Source organism: Colletotrichum destructivum, chromosome 11, assembly GCF_034447905.1.
Source record: "Colletotrichum destructivum chromosome 11, complete sequence".
NCBI classification, from domain to species: domain Eukaryota; kingdom Fungi; phylum Ascomycota; class Sordariomycetes; order Glomerellales; family Glomerellaceae; genus Colletotrichum; species Colletotrichum destructivum.
Window position 1 is genome coordinate 873,082 of NC_085906.1, and position 21,183 is coordinate 894,264.

At 48.6% G+C, this 21,183-nt stretch overlaps 3 protein-coding genes across 3 annotated transcripts; 1 reads left to right on the top strand and 2 right to left on the bottom strand.

Annotated features, from left to right (window-relative positions):
• Positions 1-4,201: 4,201 nt before the first annotated feature.
• On the top strand, positions 4,202-4,505 carry CDEST_15372 (uncharacterized protein; the record flags this gene model as incomplete). Its single annotated transcript, XM_062931528.1, has 2 exons — positions 4,202-4,240; positions 4,305-4,505. 2 exons carry the CDS (start codon positions 4,202-4,204, stop codon positions 4,503-4,505), a joined length of 240 nt encoding a protein of 79 aa, XP_062787579.1.
• Positions 4,506-4,724: 219 nt separating this feature from the next.
• On the bottom strand, positions 4,725-6,056 carry CDEST_15373 (Putative reverse transcriptase domain, ribonuclease H domain, ribonuclease H-like superfamily; the record flags this gene model as incomplete). Its single annotated transcript, XM_062931529.1, has 1 exon — positions 4,725-6,056. One exon carries the CDS (start codon positions 6,054-6,056, stop codon positions 4,725-4,727), a length of 1,332 nt encoding a protein of 443 aa, XP_062787580.1.
• Positions 6,057-8,751: 2,695 nt separating this feature from the next.
• On the bottom strand, positions 8,752-9,171 carry CDEST_15374 (uncharacterized protein; the record flags this gene model as incomplete). Its single annotated transcript, XM_062931530.1, has 1 exon — positions 8,752-9,171. The coding sequence occupies one exon, from the start codon at positions 9,169-9,171 to the stop codon at positions 8,752-8,754; it is 420 nt and encodes a 139-aa protein (XP_062787581.1).
• Between the last annotated feature and the right edge of the window lie 12,012 nt (positions 9,172-21,183).

Below are 21,183 nucleotides of genomic sequence, written 5' to 3' on the forward strand. Positions count from 1 at the left end.
CCAAGTGCTAATGATGGTCCGGAGGACCACTAGGGATTTGTATGGGCAAAGAGGGGTTATGAGCCCTTTCAGGGCGGCAGAATGTCAATCTTATCCAGGTACGGGGCAAATGTGGCATAACTTTGAGTTCATGCACAGGCGAACCCAGGACATGGAAAATGGGCCTCAAAAAGGCCTAGCGCAGCATTTATTCAGTTTTAGGGTTCATTTCTTATCCAAGTTGCGTTATCCAACTGGCATTTGAAAGTTATCCAAGGGCCTGATCGGAAACTTGGATAACTTTCAAATGCCAGTTGGATAACGCAACTTGGATAAGAAATGAACCCTAAAACTGAATAAATGCTGCGCTAGGCCTTTTTGAGGCCCATTTTCCATGTCCTGGGTTCGCCTCTGCATGAACTCAAAGTTATGCCACATTTGCCCCGTACCTGGATAAGATTGACATTCTGCCGCCCTGAAAGGGATCATAACCCCTCTTTGCCCATACAAATCCCTAATGGTCCTCCGGACCATCATTAGCACTTGGATAACGTTATCCAACCGCTAATAACTCACAACTGTCATGAAAAATACGCAACTATTCGCAACAGTCGCAGTATCTGGCGCTGTTGCAGTCGGCCGCTGCCCATATAACTATGGGCAAATTGCAGCAGAAAAGGAGGTTATTAATAAGGGTGGAAAAAAGGCAGCCCAGCGGTTCTGTCAGCAGCTCCTTCGCGGCTCAAATCGTCGCTTCTTCAGCCTCTTTCGTATGGGTCAACGGCAGTTTCGAGTACTCATGAGGTGGCTTAGGAATAACACGCCTCTACAGTCGTCAAAGAACCTTCTAATTGAGCAGAAAGTGCTTATTAGTCTGTTTATATTGGCAACTGGCAGCGCACAACGGAACGCTAGTCATTTCTTCCGGATCAGTCAGTCAACAGTGTGTATGGTGTGGAATGAGGTATTGCCATACCTTGTTAAACTCCACAAGGCATACGTAATACCAGCTGGAGAAGCAGAGCTTTCGCCAGAGATCGAGAACAACAAGAAGCTAGGCAAATACTTTACTGGCTGTGTTGGCGCAGTTGACGGCACTCTTATTAATGCGTATATCTCCGAAAACAATCAGGCAACGTGGCGAAGTCGGAAGGGTACCGTGGCCCAGAATGTCTTTGCTGCAGTCCGGTTCGATGGAGGGTTCTCGTATGTGCTTGCTGGGGCTGAAGGATCTGTCCACGATGCCAGCCTGGTCAATTTTGCGTATAGTCGAGGGTTTCGAGTCCCAGAAGGCCGATATTTCTTAGCTGACGCAGGGTTTGGTGGACGAAGTGGCCTTGTTGTTCCGTATAACAAAACTCGTTATCATTTGCAGGAATGGAGGGACGCAGAGAGACCGCCAGCAACAGCCCAAGAGCTATACAACCTCCGTCATAGTCGCCTTCGAGTCATCGTTGAGCAGGTCTTTGGTCGCCTTAAGCGGAAGTGGAAGATTATTCGCCAAGCAGCTCCAGAGTATTGCCTTGACTCGCAAGTCAAGATCATATACGCAGTAACAGGCCTCCACAACTTTTTGCTTTATCATCTTGAAGAGAAGGTTGTTGAAGACACCGAAGATAAGGATATTGATGTATTTCAAGCAGGCGAAAGGGCTGATAAGTGGTGTATGGGGCGAGGTATGGACGATATTCGGCAGCAGACAGCAACGGTAATGTGGCAACAGTGGCAGGCAGTAGGCGCGCAGAGGTAGATAGGAATAATTATAACTGTTCATTACAACTGACTGACCTATCGACTTTTCTCTTGCTTATATACTTCCATACAATACGCCTTCTTTAACTCGTCACTTGGTAGTAAGTTCCAATACCTTGCTCGCGATACTACCAACTTCTTCTCCTTCGTTATCAACCTATTTGAAACAACCAGATAAACCTCATAGTTAAGGTCACTTTGAAACCTCGCAAGGTCCTCCATCGCTTTATTCGCCTCAACTTCTTCACGTGACGGCTGCTCTCTCACCCTCTGTTTCTCCTTTAACTTCATTGCTAACACCTCTCTTTTACTGCTGGAGAACTTGTTGCCAAGGTCCTGTATCGACTGGCCAACGTACGCGTTGGCCTCGGCAGCAGTAAATGTTTTCTTCCTCCGTGGGTTGTTGCCGATAGGTATGAATTGGCAACGTTGAGGAGTAGGAGTTGAGTGAAGACATGACGTTAGGGACTGAGGCGATGAAAAAGGAGACTGACTTGGCTGTAGATCCCGTGTACCTGGATTAAGGTCGTCTTCTTCGACATCGTCAACGTTCTCTTGGTCACTACTGTTGCCCCCAGAGTCGACCTCACGGCTGACCTCGTCAATAGACTGGATATTGTTGCCCTTGCCAACAGTGGTACTCCATATCTCTTGGTATGGAGCTGGCGGTCCTATCCCTTTCTCGAAAACCCACTCTTGCCGTGGGTGGTCGCTGAGAAAGCTCTCTTTTGCCTCATCACTGCAAAAGACTCTGCCGTCATCTTCATCGTACGTATTGCCTGACCTATAGGCAACAGAGGCCCAGTTATCGTACCTCTTTCTCTCAACGTCATACTTATTAGCTAACTGTATAGCAGTTACGCTGTTGGCGAACCAGGCCTCGTCGTTTATTTGCGTTGCAAGCTCGATGAAAATTGGCCTTCTCGTGGCAGCCTTGGTGGTGTTGAGTTTCTTGTCCCGATAAAGGATGACGAGCTCCTCCATGAAGCGATGAGTTAGGTCTGAGTTCCATGGCGTACGAGACCGTTTTCGTGCTTGGCTAACATTCCTGATAGACTGCTGAGTCTGTTCTTCGTAGGAAGGCAGAATGCTGCCTTGGTTGACTGCCTCACCAACTTCTTCATCATCATCGAGATCATCAAACCACCGCCTTCGCTTTGCTGGTTGCCTTGATGACCGCCGTGGTGGGTGCTTTCTCTTGCTGCCGCTGCCGCTGTCGCTTCCGCTGTCGCTGCTGCTGTCGCTGCTGCTATCGTCTTCGTCAGCAACAACAATGATAGTGCCCTCTTTGTTAATGGAGAGTCCTTCTTCGCTTTGCCAATTCGCCATTGCAGTTTCGCGATAACGACGTTAGCAAGAGGAAGAAGCAATCAATAACAACGTCAAAAGTGAGGGGAAATGAACCCTATTATCTACAGGGCAGGCGGTGAGTAACATCCTCAACATCAGGGATCACAGCGATACTTCATGCAATTATGCTTCCACTTGGCAGGAATTACTAAGCAACAAGTACTAATTATCCAAGTTACCTACGTTATCCAAGTTTTATCCAACATACCGATCACTGCCCAAGTTTCCGATCAGGCCCTTCATCGGCTTATCGGATTACCGTCGTTATCGTCTTTCACTACTTCACCACGACGCAACTATCTAAGGTTACTACTTTATTCTCTTAATATCAGGTACTCTTATCATTGTATGTCCTCTTATGCCAGATACCCCTTCTTTTGTATATATTTGGCGCCAGCGACCTTGGAGTTCTACTATCTCAGGGTCTTACCGGACTTATGTTGATTACAGAGCAAAGGAAGCTGCTTGCAAGGCTTAGAAAAAGCACTCCCACTCTACCTAATTCAGAAGGTCAAGCCTCTCTGCTCGCAGAACTCAGTCTATTGCTCGCCATTCCACTTCTGTTACTACCTCTGCAAGCAATAAAGGGCCATCAGCTTGCTCCACCTGTAGAAGATTTTGGATTCAGTGCGATTTCAGATTTGTAACGACTGTTGAGTTTGCCTCGCTACACAATGTTATCAACATTCAGTGATACCTGCCTATATAGAGTCACTAACTGGCTACTGTATTTGGTGCTATTGATCTTGGTCCTTAACTGCTTATGTGTGACGATTGATGGTTTACCTTTGCGGAGCGCGAAGCGCGACGCTTATTTCTTGTTGATTGATTGGTTCCTACACGGTTTCAGCCGCTCTTATGTCAGCAGCTATGCCCGGACAGCAAGGTTTGGCCGACAGCCGACGCGCCCCGGCTGTTATTCCGTTACGCCCCACTTCGGCAATGCAAAACATTGACCAGCTGTTTCCAAATTTCCCGCTTTGCTCTCCAACCTCATCTACCCCTGGCTGCCACCAAGTGTAGTTTGCGGTTCTCTACTAATGTACACATGTTTCTAGGCTCTGTCGAGGTCTTGCTCCTCTTGCGATGGTTCCGTCTACCTACAGTCTCCCCCCAATCAATGTTCAGCTTTGTCTGGGTTGCGACTCGATCCCGTGTTGTCCAAGGATCTCGGTCTGTTCTATGAATCAGATTGCCTTGGCGGCTGCTTTGCGCTTGTTCAGTATGACCCGAAGATTGTGTCGTCCAGGGAGGGCTCCGAGTTCCTGGCGTCGGAGCTGTCGATACTTGCGGCATCGCAGCAGGATGTGCGATACCGTTTGTCGTCCTTCCCGGCACGGGCAGTTGGCGCTGGTGATGCCTGGCACTCTTCGGTTGAAGAGGAAATCCTGGAGTCCGATCTTTTCCGTGCGCATCTGGACTAGGAGCGCATTTTGTTGTTTGCTGAGCCCTTCGTGAGCTTGAAGGACCTTCTTTGTTGGCTTCGGCGTGTAACGGAATAACGTTCTTCCTCGTGTCTCGACTTCCCAGTTGGTTTGCCATTTTCGGTGCGCCTGCTTATGTGACCAGGTCTTGACTGTGGACCTTAGCTTGAACAGGGCTCTCAGCTTGTCTGCCCTGGCGCTTGTCTGTCCGTTCTGTCTCTATCCCGTGGCTTCTTTAGCGGCGGCGTCTGCTGCTTCGTTGCCCTGGATGCCGGTGTGGGCGGGTACCCATCGGAGCTCGACGTTGAGTCCTTGTTCGCGGAGGGCTTGTGTCTTGTCTGCGATGATCTTGAGGAGGTAAGAGCCAGATTTCTCCTTTGGTTTGGCTGACGATCTGATGGCGGCTTGATTGTCAGTGTGGATGAAAACTTTGCTTCTTTGGTTTCCGTTTTGCTTGTCCGCCTGAGCCATCTTAAGGGCTAGAATGATCCCTTGCAGCTCTCCCGCATAGACCGTCGATGTTGTGTCGTCGCCCATGTGTGATTTGCTGGTTTGCTGTGTAGTTGTGCAGACTGCAGCGGCCCCGATTTGACCATCAATGCCGCTGCCATCTGTATAGATATGGAATGCGTTGGTGCTTTGTTCCAGACATCGTTGATGTTCCTTTTCAGCTTGTTCTGCGCCTCCGACGATGTGGATGCGCGGTCCCTGCCACCACAGGGGAGTCACGAAGGGCAGGATGTGCTCGGGCTCTTGGCTGATTGCCTCTTGTCCATCGAGCAGTCGTTTTGTTATCGTCTGTCTCGGGCTCATTTTTCTTCCTCTGCGTGCAGGGGCTCCGGCCATGCCTGTTCTGCTGATGGTGTCGATGTTGTGTTTCCATATCTGTTGTTCGACTGGCAGGAGATGCATCTCCACGTCTAGCGCCGGAAACGAGGTCGCCCTGTATGCTCCGCTTATTGCCCTGGCTGCTCTGGCTTGAAGCCTTTGCACCCTGTGTAGTGTCTTCTTGGTGTAGCCTTTCTCTCCCCATCCACTGTTGGACCATAGCGAGCACGCGTACATCATCTGCGGTATTGCGACTCCTTTATAGATAATCCTCATTTCTCTGGTCCTCACGCCCCATGTGGAGCTGCCTGGGCTGCTGAGTGCTGTAATGATGTTGGTGACCTTGCGTTCTGTCTCGTTGATGTGTGGTTTCCACTTGAGAGTTGAGTCCATGGTGAGGCCGAGGTATTTACAGGTTGTCTTGGGCTCGATTTCTCCCCATTGACTCTGGAGTGGAGAGTCTGTGTTGATTCTGGTTTTCGCTCGCGTGAAGTGGGTGAGCTGAAACTTCTCGGGTGCGAAGACGGACGCATGGGTGAAAGCCCAAGTCTCGGCTTTCCGGAGTGCTTCTTGAAGCTTCCGACAGGTTTCCTCAGTGCTGTTTCCTACGGCAAGTATCGCTACGTCGTCAATGAAACCGGTGGCTGTCGTGTCTTCGGCTTCGTTACAACTGTCTAAAAGATCCGCATTGTAGAAGAGGTAGAGTATCGGTGACAGAGGCATCCTTGGGGGGAATGCCGGCGTTGATTCTGTATGTTTCGCATCGAAACCCGTCCACTTGGATTTCCGTCTCTCGTGGCCTGAGAAGGCTTGCGATCCATCGCACTGTTGCTTCGTCGATCCGTCTTTTCCTCAAGTTGTGCAGGAGCCGGCGGTGTGAGACGTTGTCAAAGGCGCCCGACACGTCCAGGAGGAGTAAGCTTGCCACCTTGCCTGAGCCCAAGCTTCGTATATCTGGTCTGCTATCCGGTGCAGTGCGTGTTCTGTGGACCGTTTCTTTCTGCCTCCCATATGGCTGTCTGGTAATAGTCCATGTGTTTCAGCGAGGTAGCTTAGCCTTGCTATTATAGCATCCATAATCTTGCCAACCGTGTTCAGGAGAGCTATTAGTCTATATGCTTTGGGCACTGTGTAATTGTCTCTGCCTGGTTTCCTCAGCACCACCGTGGTGGACTTTCTGAAATGTTGCGGGCAGTGTCCGATTCGGGGGCTTTGAATGAATATGCGGGTGAGGTGTGGTGTGATCCATGGTCTCGCTATCTGAAGTGCCTTGTTGGTGACGCCGTCAGGGCCTGGAGCCTTCAGCGGCGCTGCTTCTTGAATGGCCTCTTCCACTTCGCTTTCCGATATTAGCGGTAAAATGATCTGGTTGCTGGATGATGCGTTGTCGATATCTCCAAGGTTTGCCTCTGGAGGTGGAGGGAAGGTTTCCTTAAATAGCGCCGCTTTCTCTCCAGGTGTAGTTCTGCTACTGCTAGGTGCAGGGACGTCACTATAGGTAGGTGATCGGAGTCGTGGTTAATGTCGTGGTCTACTTCGCATCTGATTATCCTGTCAACGAGACCGACTGTAACGAGGCATAGGTCGATCGTCGTCCGGCGGTTCCCTTCCTCGTATGTGATAGTTCCCGGTTGTAGTTGGCTCGTAAGATTCATATCGTCCATGAGGTCTAAGAGTTCTGTTGCTTCTCGGTCTCGCGCCCGGATATTACTACTTCCCCACAGCTCGTGGTGAAGGTTGAAGTCGCCAACGACAATTTGCTCGCTTTGTTGGTGTGTTTCTAGCGATTTCCGCAGTTGTTGCAGAACTTGTGGTCGATCGTCCTCCTGTGGTGGTGAGGGGTTATATATGTTGTGTATCACTGTTGGCGGTTCGTTGTCCTCGCCTGTCCTAATGCTGATAGTGCAGAGATCTCTGCTGCTTTCCCTGAACTGCCATCGAGAGTGGTCGAGCCTTTTGTTAATAAATAAGCACACTCTGGCTGGTCCTCTTTCTACACCGGACGGGTAGCAGAGGTGGAAGCGGTCCTTGGCTGGGTGATGTGTCGTTGCGCTGAAGGGGTTCCTCCATGGTTCCTGGATGGCGATAATGTCGTATTTGTCGATGTTCGGGTCGCGGAGGAGTGTTGCCATGACTGTGTCCTTGGATTTTCTTACGTCGTACTGTAGTATTGTGAGTGCATGTTGCTCATTCATTCGCTGTCGTCAACTACGATCTCCATCGCTGTACTGTCGTTTGCCATCTGTGTGTTTGGTTCGAGTGCCTCGAGCGCTCTTCGCGATCGGATGATGGTGCGCTTCGGGCGCGTACTCTCCTCGGCTACCGTGATCGTCTCCTCTGATTCCTGGGTGGCTGTTGGATTAGGCCTCTTCTGGACCTTCTTTGTCCGGGACCTGCTCCGGCCCGGTTGGTTCTCCTGGGATTGACCTGGTTCCAGTGTCGGTCGTGTGGTCCTCGGGTTCGGCCTGGTCCGGGCTTCCGGTCCTAGGGCCGGCTGCGGGGCCATTTGTTCCGGGTGGTACCTCGGCCGTTGGTTGTAGGCGGTCTTGATCTTGGCCTTCTCGCGTATCTTGGTTGGGCACCTGCTGTTCTATGCCTCGTGTTCGCCGCGGCATGCGGCACATTTCCTGGGCGTTTCCGTGTCGCTTTTCGAGGGGCAATCTCGGGTCATGTTTTCTTGCGCGCAGTAGCCGCATGTTATCGTTGCCTTGCACTGGGTTCCTATGTGGCCGTATGCGTAGCACTTGAAACATTGCCTCAGACGGCAGTATCTGTCGTATCGTTCGCATTGGAACACCTGGCCTTGCCAGATGAGTCCCTCGTCAATGGGTTTGTTGGCGTCTTCCGCCTTAGAGAATTCCACCACGACTGATGATGCAGTCTTTTTGCTGGCTGATCGGGTCAGCCAGCCGATATATTTGATCTCTGCGGTAGGGATGAATGCTTTGTTGTCCTGCAGCAGGTCATCTCTGATCTCGTTGAAGCGATCCATATCCATTGAGCTGGTCCTTATGCCGTGCGCTAGCACTCCGTAGGTTGGGATCCGTACCGCGGCTCCGTTGCCGATGCGGTTTTCCCAGTCCTCGGCAAACTGGCGGAGGGTCTCCATATCTTTTGTCGTGGCTGTCTTGATGCTCAGGTCGCCGCTCTTGAGCTGATTGGCCGACACTGCTTTGAGCTTGCGGATATGCTCGTTGCTGCTTCCTTTTATAGCGCGGTCTACGTGTGTCTTAAGGCTACGAGAGTTCATGGCTCTTATGCTGGCGATGGTAATGGGATCTCTAATGTTCACAATGATCTCACGTAGAGTCTGGGCCTGGGACGCTCTCTGGTTATAGAGATTATGCATGCTTCCTGCAAGTCCTCCTCGGGCGGCTACGCTAGCATATGACTGTGCGGTGCTCCCCCGATTCATCGATCACAGTGCTTTGATATCCTTTACGACCTTCGTCGCCAGCTCGCTGGCTCTCCAGGCTTCCTTAGCGGCCTCGTTGGCCGCTCGCGTGGTGTTGGTATTCTCCTTGAGTTCGACTGTGTTCTGCTGCAGGGCGATCTTTATGGTTCTCGTTTCGCGGGTGGTGTTCTCGTTGGCTGTTTTGGTTTCTGCTCGCAGACTCTCAATAGCCTGGTGGAGGTGTCCGAGCTCGGGCAGGTTCTGTAATTTAACGATCAGCGAGAGGGCCGCGATGAGCGTGATCCTCACCGCCTGTGGATTGAGGGGGTTTCCATTTGCGGTGTCGATATACTTGACTGCTGTCTGGAGGTGTCTGCTAAGTTCGGTGGCATGCTCTCGGTGGTGCGTTGGCCATAGCTGCTCTGGAGGCCATGGGGTTGCCATGGCGCCTACGTCGCTTTGGGCTTTACGACGAGCACCCGGCTATCCAGTTGACCTTTCAGAGTGTGTTGTGGCGCTGTTTTTGCTCAGATTTCAAAAATTTCGTTCTCGCTTTTGTTGATGTTGCTTTTCCTTTCCACAACATTTTTGTATGGAAAAGAAACAAGGTCATACGGATGCCTCCTCGGAAACGGAAGAACTGGGGAAGGTCACGTGAAGATGAGGCGGACCGACAACCGAGGAGCGACTTGGAGATGTTGGTCCCAGCAACAAGGCCAAGGGATATAAGTACATTCATTACACAGAGGTAGATTGCTATCCATAGCTCTTCAGCAATCAACTTCGTGTTTCACTCTACCATAAGTGATTCTTGGATTATCCTTCCGTTGTGAAGACTATTTAACTAGCTGTCTAGTATACGACTGATTACCGTAACCTCACCAACAAGACTACCATCAAGCCAGCAATACCCAATACTGTTCATCGAGTAACGACCTCAGCTACCTGGTAGTAGAAACGCCACTGTCAGATATCTGACCGTAAAATTGGTATTCATATAGCTACTACCTTAAATCAATGCAACCATCTAATGATTTGAACATTTTCGTACTGGCCCTAACACCGGACATCCTATTTCTTAGAGGTTAATAGCAAGTTTTAGCCCTCTTTGGCCCAAAACTTGCTAATGATTACTACACCTTTCTACTAACATGCTCACATCACATTGCTTCACCATGATGTCGTGGTATTCGTCGCGTACCTACCGCAGCCTATTCTCTCTGCCAGATCCGCAACGGCTGTCAAAGTACCATTTCAAGATTGACGGGGTTTTGGTAAGCAGTGCCTTTCACGCTGGTCGAGGCCACCCTCACTGGTTTCAGCAGAAGAAAAATCGACCATTTATTTCATCAATTTTAAGGACATCTCACCTTCTATCAATTATACTCATGCATACTCTGTGTATGGCAGGTAAAAAGTCTCAGGTTCCCAGGTAGAATATCGATTCATGCCTAACCCTCCGTCAAAACACTTGCATATTCAGACACAAAGTCTTTTCGCTGCTGTTTGTATCTGGCTTTAAACCGCTCATCGAAAGATGTTTCTAAGCCTTCAGTTTCTGTGCTGGCAGCCTTTAACATGACAAGCACATGATAACCCCAGTCCAACAATCTGCTTAGGTTCATATACTCTACTTTATCATCTATAAAGGTAACTTTGTAGTTTTGACGTCCTACTAGGGCATTTATGGCGGATACTCTGAGACAAGGGGGAACAGGGACTGGATCTATCCCTTTTTCATAAGCTTGTTGCTTCCATAACGCACGGAGTTTCTCGACTAATCCCTCCTTGTCAAGTGCCAATAGCTGCTTTAATGGTACCCGCTTTTCCCCCACGTCCTGATGTTCCAGTGTGACGCTGTGATCCACACCTGGACCACTGGATTCTATTGACTTGATGTGCCAGCATGTACCATTCTTTTTAGGCTTCCTTCGACCTTGGCTTGATTTAGGCATTCTCCCGTTTTCTCTACACGGCTTCGCTTCGTTTCCGAGCAAATCCTTATGGGGTGTACAGCCTGTGGACTTGTGTTGGGTTCTTCGACTTGTGACTGTAATATTGCCTGATTCAGCCAAGCAAGTACCAGTGCTGGCAGTTGGAGTCCTGACTCTGGTTGGCACAGGCTGTTTGTCCTTCGGATGAAGCTTGCTGCCACTGTCACCTGTCGGCCCTGATACGGCATCCTTGCCAGTATTGACCCGCAGCACTTTTATGGGTTGCTGGTTCAGTCTGTCTTTTAAGGTATTGATTGCGGAATCAGTGTCTGTAATCCCTGCGTTGTTCTTGTTCGATAGCTGTACCCCGCTAGCTCTCCAGTTGCATCCTAACTCCAACCTTCGTAATTCGCATGAAGTTGAGACGAATTTATCTTGCAGTTCCTCAAAGCGAGCGTATTGAGACGACAAGATATCGTTCATACTTTTGATCTCTAATCTGGCTAGTTGCAGCTCAAAATGGAGATTTTTGTTTTGTTGCCGTTTTTTCGTGATGTATTCTGTGATATTTTTCTCAAATTTTGCTCTATCGACCTCATTGCTACGCAATTGAAACTTCAAGTTTTCGAGCTCGTTGTTCTTATCTTTCAGACAGTGGGACAGCTCAATTTCGTAGGCTTGGGCTTGTGTTAACTCGCTTGCACGCTCTGTCTGTGCCGCAGCTTTGTCGTGTCTTTCTCTCTCAAGAAGCGCTATCTTGGGGGGTTTATCAATGTCTAGACTCTTTTTTTCTGTTTCAGTCTTGTTAAGTCCCATCTGAGCCGTTGTTAGAGTAGTGCGATTGTCTTTAAAATTCTTTGCTAATGCATCCAAGCGACTCGTTGTATCCTTCAACTCGGACCGGAGGCTGTCGCACTTGGCATTCGGTTCTGTGTCAGATGTGGCCTTAGACAGACTGAGCCTTTCTTCTTTTGCGTGACTGTTTCGAAAGTCATTTATGATCTTCTCCATTTCTCGTCTTACGCTCAATATTTCTTTTTCGGACTGAATTACCCTTAGCATCAGGGGTTGTTGGCTTTTGCCATGTTTGGGGGATTCCGCCTGTTGCCCGACTTCTTGGAATGAAGCTTTCTCTCCTAGCTTAGTCTCGGAGGCGTTTACTAGTGCCGGCTCATTTTGGTATTCGAGGCGACTCATTTGATGATCATACATGTCGATTGCGGTTTGCAAGTTTCCTACTTTTTCGGACACATCGTTTAGACCTTTCTCAACTTCCGTAAGTTTTGTTCTGTTTTCTTCCGACAGCAGCTTTGCAAAGTCCGCTGAAGCGTTTTCCATATTTAGCTGGCCTTGTAAACCTTCGACTTTTTCTTCACAGTTGTCAAGTTTCGTTCGGAGGCTTTTTATAAAAGCTTTACTTTCCGTTACATCTCTCTCTAGCATTTCAAATTTCCCTTTGCTCTCTTTTTGTTGCTCCCATTGAGTTGTTGCGTAATTCTTGAAAAGATCAAACGTAGCCCTTAAATCGTTCGTTGCGGATGCGCATTTGCTTCTAGTTTCCTCCAGTTTTGCCACATTGTGGGTAGTCTTTTCCGCCTCTAATCTTAGTTTATCCAGGTCTGCCTCGATATTCTTCAAAGCAGTGTTTAAGGCTTCTTGCGAAGCACTGTTTGTTATCACGCAGTCCCGTATTTTAGACTTTGTCTCTGCTTTGAATTCTTCAGTCTCGCTTCTTAGCTCTTGTAATTTAGCGTCCATTTTGCTTGATATTGCTTCCAAAGCTAAGTTCAACGTTAGATTCCCAACTCCCTTTATGATTTTCTCTATAGAAGCCTTTTTACCTGACTCATCTGAGTTTGCTTGTTCTATGTCGTTCTCAATCGGAGTCATGTCTTGATGTGTTGCGCTCAGACTGGTCGTATGTATAGTCTGGGTTGTGTCCGTTACCACTTTCCCCGAGAGATGTGCACTAGGTTTCAGGTTTCTCTGAGACTCCGCAGTCCCATTCACAACCATTGGTTGCTCGACTGACGGACATAAGGCTTTCTCTTCAACCCCAGTCGTTTGCCATTTCTTTATTGTTGTCTTGCTCTGGGATCCGATCTGACTACCCTGGACTGTGGTCATCGCCTTTAAGTTTGCTACTTCTTTCCAAAGATCTTCGATGTCTCTTTTCATTCCCCCGAGACTGATGCTGTTATTGTCTTGTAGGAGGTTTTTTGCATTGGCCAAGGTGATTTTCATCTTGAGCTCGTTTTGCAATTCTTCGATTTTGCCGTTAGACCTTGTAAGGCTTTCTCGGAACATTTTCGAATCTTCCCTAACTTGCCGAACGTGGTTTTCCGCTTCTTCTCTAGATAGTTTGTCTCTTGCTGCCTGTATGTGTAGTCCCTTCCAATTCTCTTCTGTCCTCAATTTGAAGCCATTAATCTCATGTTGTAAACTACTTATTGCGGATTTCGACTTTTCTGCGACGTCGTTCGTAGCTTTCTCTGTTTTTACTCTTAACTCTTCCAAGACTGCCCTGATAGTTTTCGAAGTAATATCCAATTTCTCATCCGTGGAGTTGTTTGCGGCAAAGAGCGTTTCGAGTCGAGCATTTACCTCTGCCCATTGTATTTGAGTCTCTGGGTTTTGTATTTCTGTGAGGACCCGCTTTGAGGCATCTGCTTTGTTGAAACTGTCTTCTGCTTCCTTGGACGCGTCTTGGGTGGACTTTAAAGCATCCCAGAGACTGGCTATGTCGGACCTATGCTGGTCCAGAGTTATCTCTTGCAGCTTGACACCGCTTGTTGCCTTCGCCAAACTGTCCTCTTGTAAACGTCGTTTTATTTTCTCGCTTTCGAGTTCTTGGGATAAAGTTGCTGTCTGCTCGGTCAGACTTTTAGACCGCTCCTTCACATATTGCAGGTCTGTACTCATGTCGTAGTAATTTGTACTTATGTTGTTGAGCTTATTTGTCGATTCTGAATCCTTTCCCTCCATGATATGTGATAACTCGGTGAGCCTGGTTTCTTGTTCTTTTATTTTTCTTCGCAGCTGAATTTCGCTGGATTTCACTGCGTTCACTTGAGTTTGTACCTCCTTTATAGAGCTTTGTGTCGTTTTTATGTCGGCCATGAATGTAGTTTCCACGTGATTTTGTACCGTTTGAAACACTTTAGCATTCTTGTCTATGGAAGTTTTCAAACGGTCCAAAGCGCCGTCTGCTTCCTCTACTTTATCTCTCAAATCATTGATGTCTTTGGTGCTGGTAGTCTTTACGCTCAACATGCCCCCCCGAAGAGCTGCTATCTCGTCGTTCTGAACGTTCACCTTCTTTTCGATGATCTCAAGACGATCTTGCAAGGTATCGAAACGGATATTGGATTTTGCACACTCTTCTTCTAGACTTTTAATCATACGCATTACGTCATTTCTTAAGTTCTCGAGGATCTCCGAGCTATGAGGCAGTCTTTGTTTATCATAATTTTCATGCTTCTGAATCTGCTCGGCAATTTCTGATGTTAGGTAAGATTTCAACCGTACTATCTCGGAACGCATTGTAGATTCTAGATGTTCATGTGTTGCAAAGGTCTGTGCAAACCTTGATATATTATCTTCGTTAACGTCATTTATGGCCAGGGAACCCTCTACCCTGTGATGGGGCAAATTTTGTTCATGACCATGCGCGGTCAAGCCGTTATGGTTATTATGTGATTCTGTTCGACGTTTTTCTCGTATGATAGGGTCTGAGGTGGGGGGTGTCTTTGGTGACAGAGCGAAAACATTCTCTCCTAAATTTCCCCGAGGGTTGTTTAACTTGGTGCCAGGCTCAGTCTCAGCATCAGGCTGGCCAGCCTCATCTCTACTGACTGCTGGAAGTGTTGATAAACTTTCGTGCGCTTCGCTAAGAAGTTGCATCTCTGCTTCGTTGTCGTTGATAGTCTCCATAATCTCGTCTTCTGGCTTCTTTTTTTCCCTTGCTTCTGCGTTCCTTCCTTCTGCTGCTTTCTCCTCCACTCTCGATGATCTTCGTGGCTTTTTTTTTGAGTCTAGCCCGCTTTGTTGGTCTAATAGGTACTCAACGATTATGTTATTGGCGTTAATGGAAAAGTGTTTGACGCGGCTGTGGTTTGAACAAGTCTCCTGGTCATATTTCTCCAACCCAAGCTCCTTCTTCAAGTTCATCTCCCTGGTGTTCTGTGTACAGTAGATACAGTTGGGTATGAATGGCATAACCGTCCTTGGGTCAGGCCTAGATGGATCCCATGCAAGCAATTGATCCCAAACAGTGAGCGCCACGTCATTCTGCTTAGGGTCTCCATTGAGAAAATTTTGAATGTTATATGGATTGAGGCAGAGGTTGGTGAAGTCTGCGTTCCTCCGGAGCACACTTACAGTCGGTTTGATGATTTCGCGTAGCATATGTGGGGCCCATCGAATGTCTTGTAATATCTTATCCGGGATGAACAGTGCAATTTCAACGAGACAGATGCAGAACCTCACCAGTTCCCCTTCAGCCGCATATTTTTTTGCTCCAGACACAGCATATTTAAGCCGTTGCGTAGATGGTACTTCCCCCTCTTCAAGTTGGACGTCTGCGTCAATTATCGACGTGCCCTTCTTGCCTTGGCCCTTCTGTAAAATGAGTTTTGGTGCTGGTGGTAGCGCACCAACACACAACTCTAGGTTGTGCCATAGTAATATTGTTACCGGGCCAAAACTTTTATAACTTTTCTGTTTTGCTAAGCGCTGGATGATGTTTTGTTCTCGGTCTGTATAGGCTTCGAGCTTGCGTTTGGACATTTCATCTTTTCCATCAAAGTAATCGTTGTGACTCGAATCATTTAAATGCAATTTTCTCAAGCCACTAAACGTAACTATTACAAACAAACTTAATTTACTTCGAAACCTGCTCTGCGACGAACCACAAATCGATCTCGTCATTGCTGACGAGAGTGGCCCCGATATAGCAGATGTTCTAACACGCAACCAGAGTGATAGAGGAACAATATCTTTTACTCATCACCGCATAGTTCCTCACATTCTCAAGTCCAGCATCAGCGCTCTTATCTCTATGACATGAAGCCATTATCGTCTTTGACAGCAAAACTTGCCAGCTCCCGTAATGTCTAATATATTTTTAACGAGCGTGGCTTGGTAACCTGACACACCAGCCAGCCATACTCGCCTTATCAAAACTCCTCTACCGACCACTTTGCGGCACATGTTAGTAAAAAATTTTGACGTCTGGATTATATCGCCTGACCTTACATTCGTCTCCAGGCAACCCCAAAACGATGAATTCCGACAAGGTATTAAGGACTATATTTGTCGAATACCGAGACATTTTAGCCAGCGGCCGATAATCCTGATACTTTTGAGAAGCAAGACTTTCAAGAACCAGACCTCGACGCCTGCGGCCTGCCACCCCTTGACACTGGTCCTTTGTTCGTCAACTATAATGACCAGATATGCGATGATACGCTCACAATGATGGTTTCGAAATGTGGTTGTCTTTTCTTGTGAAGGAATGTGGTTGGTGTAACAGTCAGCAAAATTTTAGCTTTCATGAAGCCTGCTGTAGCATGGAGAGACAACACGAAACGCGATCGGATGCAAAGGCGATTGCCACGACTGCTAATTATGCGTCGTGTCCGCCGACTCAGTCATCGTCGTTTAGGCAGGACGACATCAATTATCAGAAATTGGCCTCCATCCTTGACTTTCCCCAGTTTAGCTGCTCCCTCCATCTCCGACTACCGTTACCGTCTAGAAATTAAAAAAAATAAAAATCAACAGTACTTGTCTCTTCTAAGATTTATTCTACACGAAGGTCCGGTTGAATACTTTTAAGATCGGCCATGTGACAAGCGTGTGGCTCGTGCCACTTAATTTGGCTAATGGAGCACTTGTGTTTCACGATATGTCAAATGGCACTAGGCTGCACCTCCTAGGTAGTTAAACTACTAGGCTGTTGCTGCATATCTGCGGCAAATAAGTCTTCAATTCCAGTCCTTCGCCTTAAGTACATGGTCCTGTATCCTAGCTTATAGCTATTGTGGCCCTATACGCCCTTTCTGACAGACAGGCCATGAGCTAAGACCTTACGTGTTGCGCAGGAGAAGATTGACTAGCAAGTCTGCTGTTTAAAGATGACGATTGATTCTATATTTCCAGGTTCGTGAAGGGCGAAATGAATCATGGATCTCATCCTTCGGCAGTGGCGGGCGTTCTTTCTCACAGTCTTTCGGTGTAAACGCCTCTGGTGGCCTCCTAGGCACTAATTTCTGTAGCGCGAGCTTAGTATATCAAAACATGTTGATGCAACTGCGAAAGCCCGCTGGAAAGGGTTGGTGCTAGAATACCTTGCAGTAGTTATGAAATCGTGCCACGTCATGGGGCTCTAGTTTTGGTCCGACTTCGACGTTTACACAATGGGCTGGCCGGGGCACCACAATGAATGTGTAAGCAAAGAGAAAGTTGAGTGTGATTTTGGAAGTAACGTCGAGCACCCACTTTTCACTCACCCCCCCATTTCGAACACCTAAAAAGAGGGCATTCCTACCAACACCAGTGTGTTCAATTAACTATTGACTATGCCTAGATGCCATTACAACACAGCTTTCAGCTTTACTAGGTAAATCAGACTTGCTAGATTCACCTGTAATATCTTCTTTTTTACAAGCTATAACCTGCGCCTTCTGCACGTCTAAGCTAATAGCAAACTTAGTATTAGGACCTAGTTAGACTGCCCTTCTTTTCCTTGCTGCAGTATTAGTAACTTAAGCCTGCAGCAGCTTCAGATTTTTCTGGGTAGCTGCTAGCTTATAGGCCTCTTTGCTGGAAGCCTTTTTTACCTTGATAAAAAGGAGGCGTTAAGTGCTGGCGTTATTATCTAGCTCTGTGAATAGCTTGAGTTGGCTAGCTATATCCTTTATCTTCCTTAGCGTTGACTTTGCTACTGCAGATAACGCAGATGCCTATCCCTCAGCTTCTTTACTTTCTTTACCTCTAGACTGCCTTTTGCAGGCCTAATCTAATAGCCCTAGTATTAATAGGAGCAGCAATAAGCTTATAAGAGGCTTTACTATAGAGTATTTTGACCAGTCAGACATAACAGGACCAGGGGACGCCCCCACAGGGCGCCTGGCAGTTACGGACAAGTTATAAGCAGCAGACACGAGAAACAAGGGTGACTCCTCCGGCGCGGAAGAACGATGGTGCAAGGTCACGTGAATATGATGAAGTGAGCAACTGACTATGCGTGAGCACGATTGATCACGAAGTGAGCGCTCACGCGCCCCACTTCGAGTGATCACTCCATACAACATCTGGATTACTGGTAACCAGGTGTAAGCTAGCCTTCACCAGAAGACACACGAGACTTGTATATAGGATGGACTTGGACCACGCACCTCCAATGGAGATGCTGTACCTCACCTAAGGCACTAAGTGTGCTCTTGTCCTGTGGACAAGTTTCGAGTTGTGTCCGTTCCAATCAGCGCGGGAATCAAACGAATCAAGATCTTGCTGGTCGACACGACGCGTTGAAATGGCTGAACTTGGCATCACCAATGCTCAAGCTCTTTTCGGTATTGTGTAACGGACACGCAAAACCATTGGGTTCGTTTGAACGCAGCTGGGTGAATTACGCCAAGACAACCAACCTGCTAGCAAGCCCATGTACTTATCCCATCAACTGCGGCAAGGGCTCCTTCACACCCTTCGAAGTGCCGGCCCGGGCCCCAGAGATATCGGAGCTGCCGGAGACACCGGTCAACCTCTCCCTCCGATTCGTACCCCGTAGTCTCGTTGAGAAGTGGGTCCAGTGGACGAATGCCGGCGTGCCTCTCGGCCCTCATAAACGACACATCCGGATGTATTCGTGGAAGAATACCTCTATTGACGAGATTTACCTCTTCGTATCAATTGTTCTTTGTATGGGGTTACACCCAGAATACGAAATCGAGAGATATTGGTCTAATGGCCCACCTAAAATTGGCTCTGCTTACGCATTCACCCGGTATATGTCCCAGGATCGGTGCGAAATACTGGACTGCCGGCTCCGGATCTTCAACCCGGATGAATTTCAACCCAGCAGAGCTCCGGCTCCAGGCCTGGCCGGGACAGAGGCCCCGATGCCCGATATATACCGGAATGTCAACGAATGGTCGGCCCATATCCAAGAAACCGGGGGCACCTTCTATACGTCCGTCCGGCTGCGATCTTACCGTTGACGAGGCTATGGTCCGATTTACGGGCCGGGCCCGGGAGAAATCAACGATCCCGACGAAGCCGATCCCGACCCGCTTTAAGGTATGGATACTTACCTAATCAGATCATTGCCTCCGGTGGCTCTGGCACATCCACGGGAAGGGCTCGTACGGGCTTGTCCCGCAGGCCCGTCCCGCCCACGCGACCCGCGAAGGCGACTCAACGGCCCGGGAGGCCCGCTTGACGCCGACGCAGCTGGTCGTAACGACCCTTATCGGCCTTCTCCGGCCAGCAGCCTGGCACGTGTTTCTAGATAACCTCTTCTCATCCGTCCGGCCTTTTCGGGCCCTCCGGCACCTCGGCATTGGAGCTTCCGGTACGTGCCGCCGAAATAGCGGGATAGATACGGTCCTTATTTTCGAGAACAACGCCGAGGGCCGGGGCATCTCTTGGGGCACTATACATACTATTGCTACATCGGATGGTGTGATGAGCACCATACGTCTAGGAATGAGAGAGTGAACAGTGGTTGATCTTTCTAAGATCTATTCTACAAGATGGTTCGGGTTGAAATACCCGTGAGATCGGTCATGTGTCACCTTCGCGTGACTCGTGTCATTCAACGTGACCTACGAAGCAGTTCTGCTTCACGACAGATGGGTTGGTATGTATAGCAGTGAAAACGTCTTTTATATTTGATCTCTATACTGATAAGTTCTCCCTTGCCATATAGGTTAACCAATTCAATTAGAAGGATAATGTCCTTGAGCTCTTTCTCACTACGGTATTGCGGTCCCGTACGGAGGACGAAGTTATCCATTACCGCCGCCGGCCAACCAGGGTTACTGCCGTTAACCGGGCTGCCCAGCGGCTCTTCGGCCCCGACGTCGTCCGGAAGGACCTGCCGGTGCTGGAGCCGATTGACCAATACAATCACAGTATGAATGGCGTCGATATTAGTGACCAGATGAGGGACTATTATCAATGGCACCACCCTATTCGTCGAAGGGGGTTGGCAGGCCTTTGCCTGGGAGTTTCTCCCGCCAGTCGCACTTGTGAATAGCTTCATGCTCCGGCACTTAGGCAACCCAGGCTGGACCTCTATTGCAAACCAATACCTATGGCGAGAGGCCATTGCTACCCAACTTATTCAACGATTTGGAGCATCAGCTAAAGGTCGACTAAGAGTAAGGCCAAGAGAGCCTACAGATGGGCAGAAAAACCTCATTCCCTGGCAGGACCACGTGAAAGGCAAAAGAGGAAGGCAATCGCCTTGCGCCTAATGTAGTAGGGCAAAAGCACGTGAGCATAGGGCCCTTACTGAGATAAATGGGAATAGCCTCATTCAGGCCCTACGGATAAAAAGTTGGTATGGCTGCTTGACTTGTGACGTGGCTCCCTGTAGAGTAGGAAATTGCTGGTACCTCTGGCATAACCAAAAATAGGCGTTAGGTACTGTACATTTTTCACTCTAAAAGGGGTTCTTCTTGGTAGTTACCCCGCACTTGGGGCCTTGCCGCGGTTGATGGGATGGTATCAAGCAGTGGCTTGTTTGCACCGGTACTTCTCGATGCCGCCATAGTGCCGCGGTACATGACGTAGGATTGAAACCACCCAATACTCACCGCTCGCCGAGGTGGAGCGGGAACTCTGTGGCCATGGGTATACCTGCCCGTAGTTTGCTGTCTTGAGCTGTACTATGGTAGCAGGCAAAAGTTTTATACCCCTGCCAGGTATCTTCTGGCTTGCGATCAAGCTGATCTAAGCCTAGATACATCACACACTCTCCAACATAGTATGTATAATTTCAGCCACTCAGGGTGTGAACCCAAGCTGTCTGTGGATCACGACCCATAACCTACATGTTGTGAATGTTTAACATACCCATCACACCATTGTATATCATTGCACCAAGAGCTCTAGCGGCTAGCCCAGAACCACAACAGCGGCATGATTATGCAGGCCTCTGGGGCATATCTCCCTGTCGCTTCGATCCACCAACGAACAATGAAAGTTGTTGATCGGCAATGGCGTCCCTGTCATACTCTCAGTCCGAGGGTGGTCAGCTCGACGTGCAGCGATGTTCTATTCGTGACGGTGCACTAATGGGCCCACTAGTGCGGCCGGTCGTTTGCGCAGCACTGGTGTACATTATGCATTCAAATCTTTCTACAGCGCAGCTGGTCGCTCGTGAAAAAGAATGTGTGCTCTCATGAAGTCAACCGTGGACGTAGTCTTCTGACGCAGATGAATCCGCTTCTGACAGCCTCAGGCAGCATAATGAAACACCCAGCAGGACAGCACTCTGTACATCCGGCTGGGT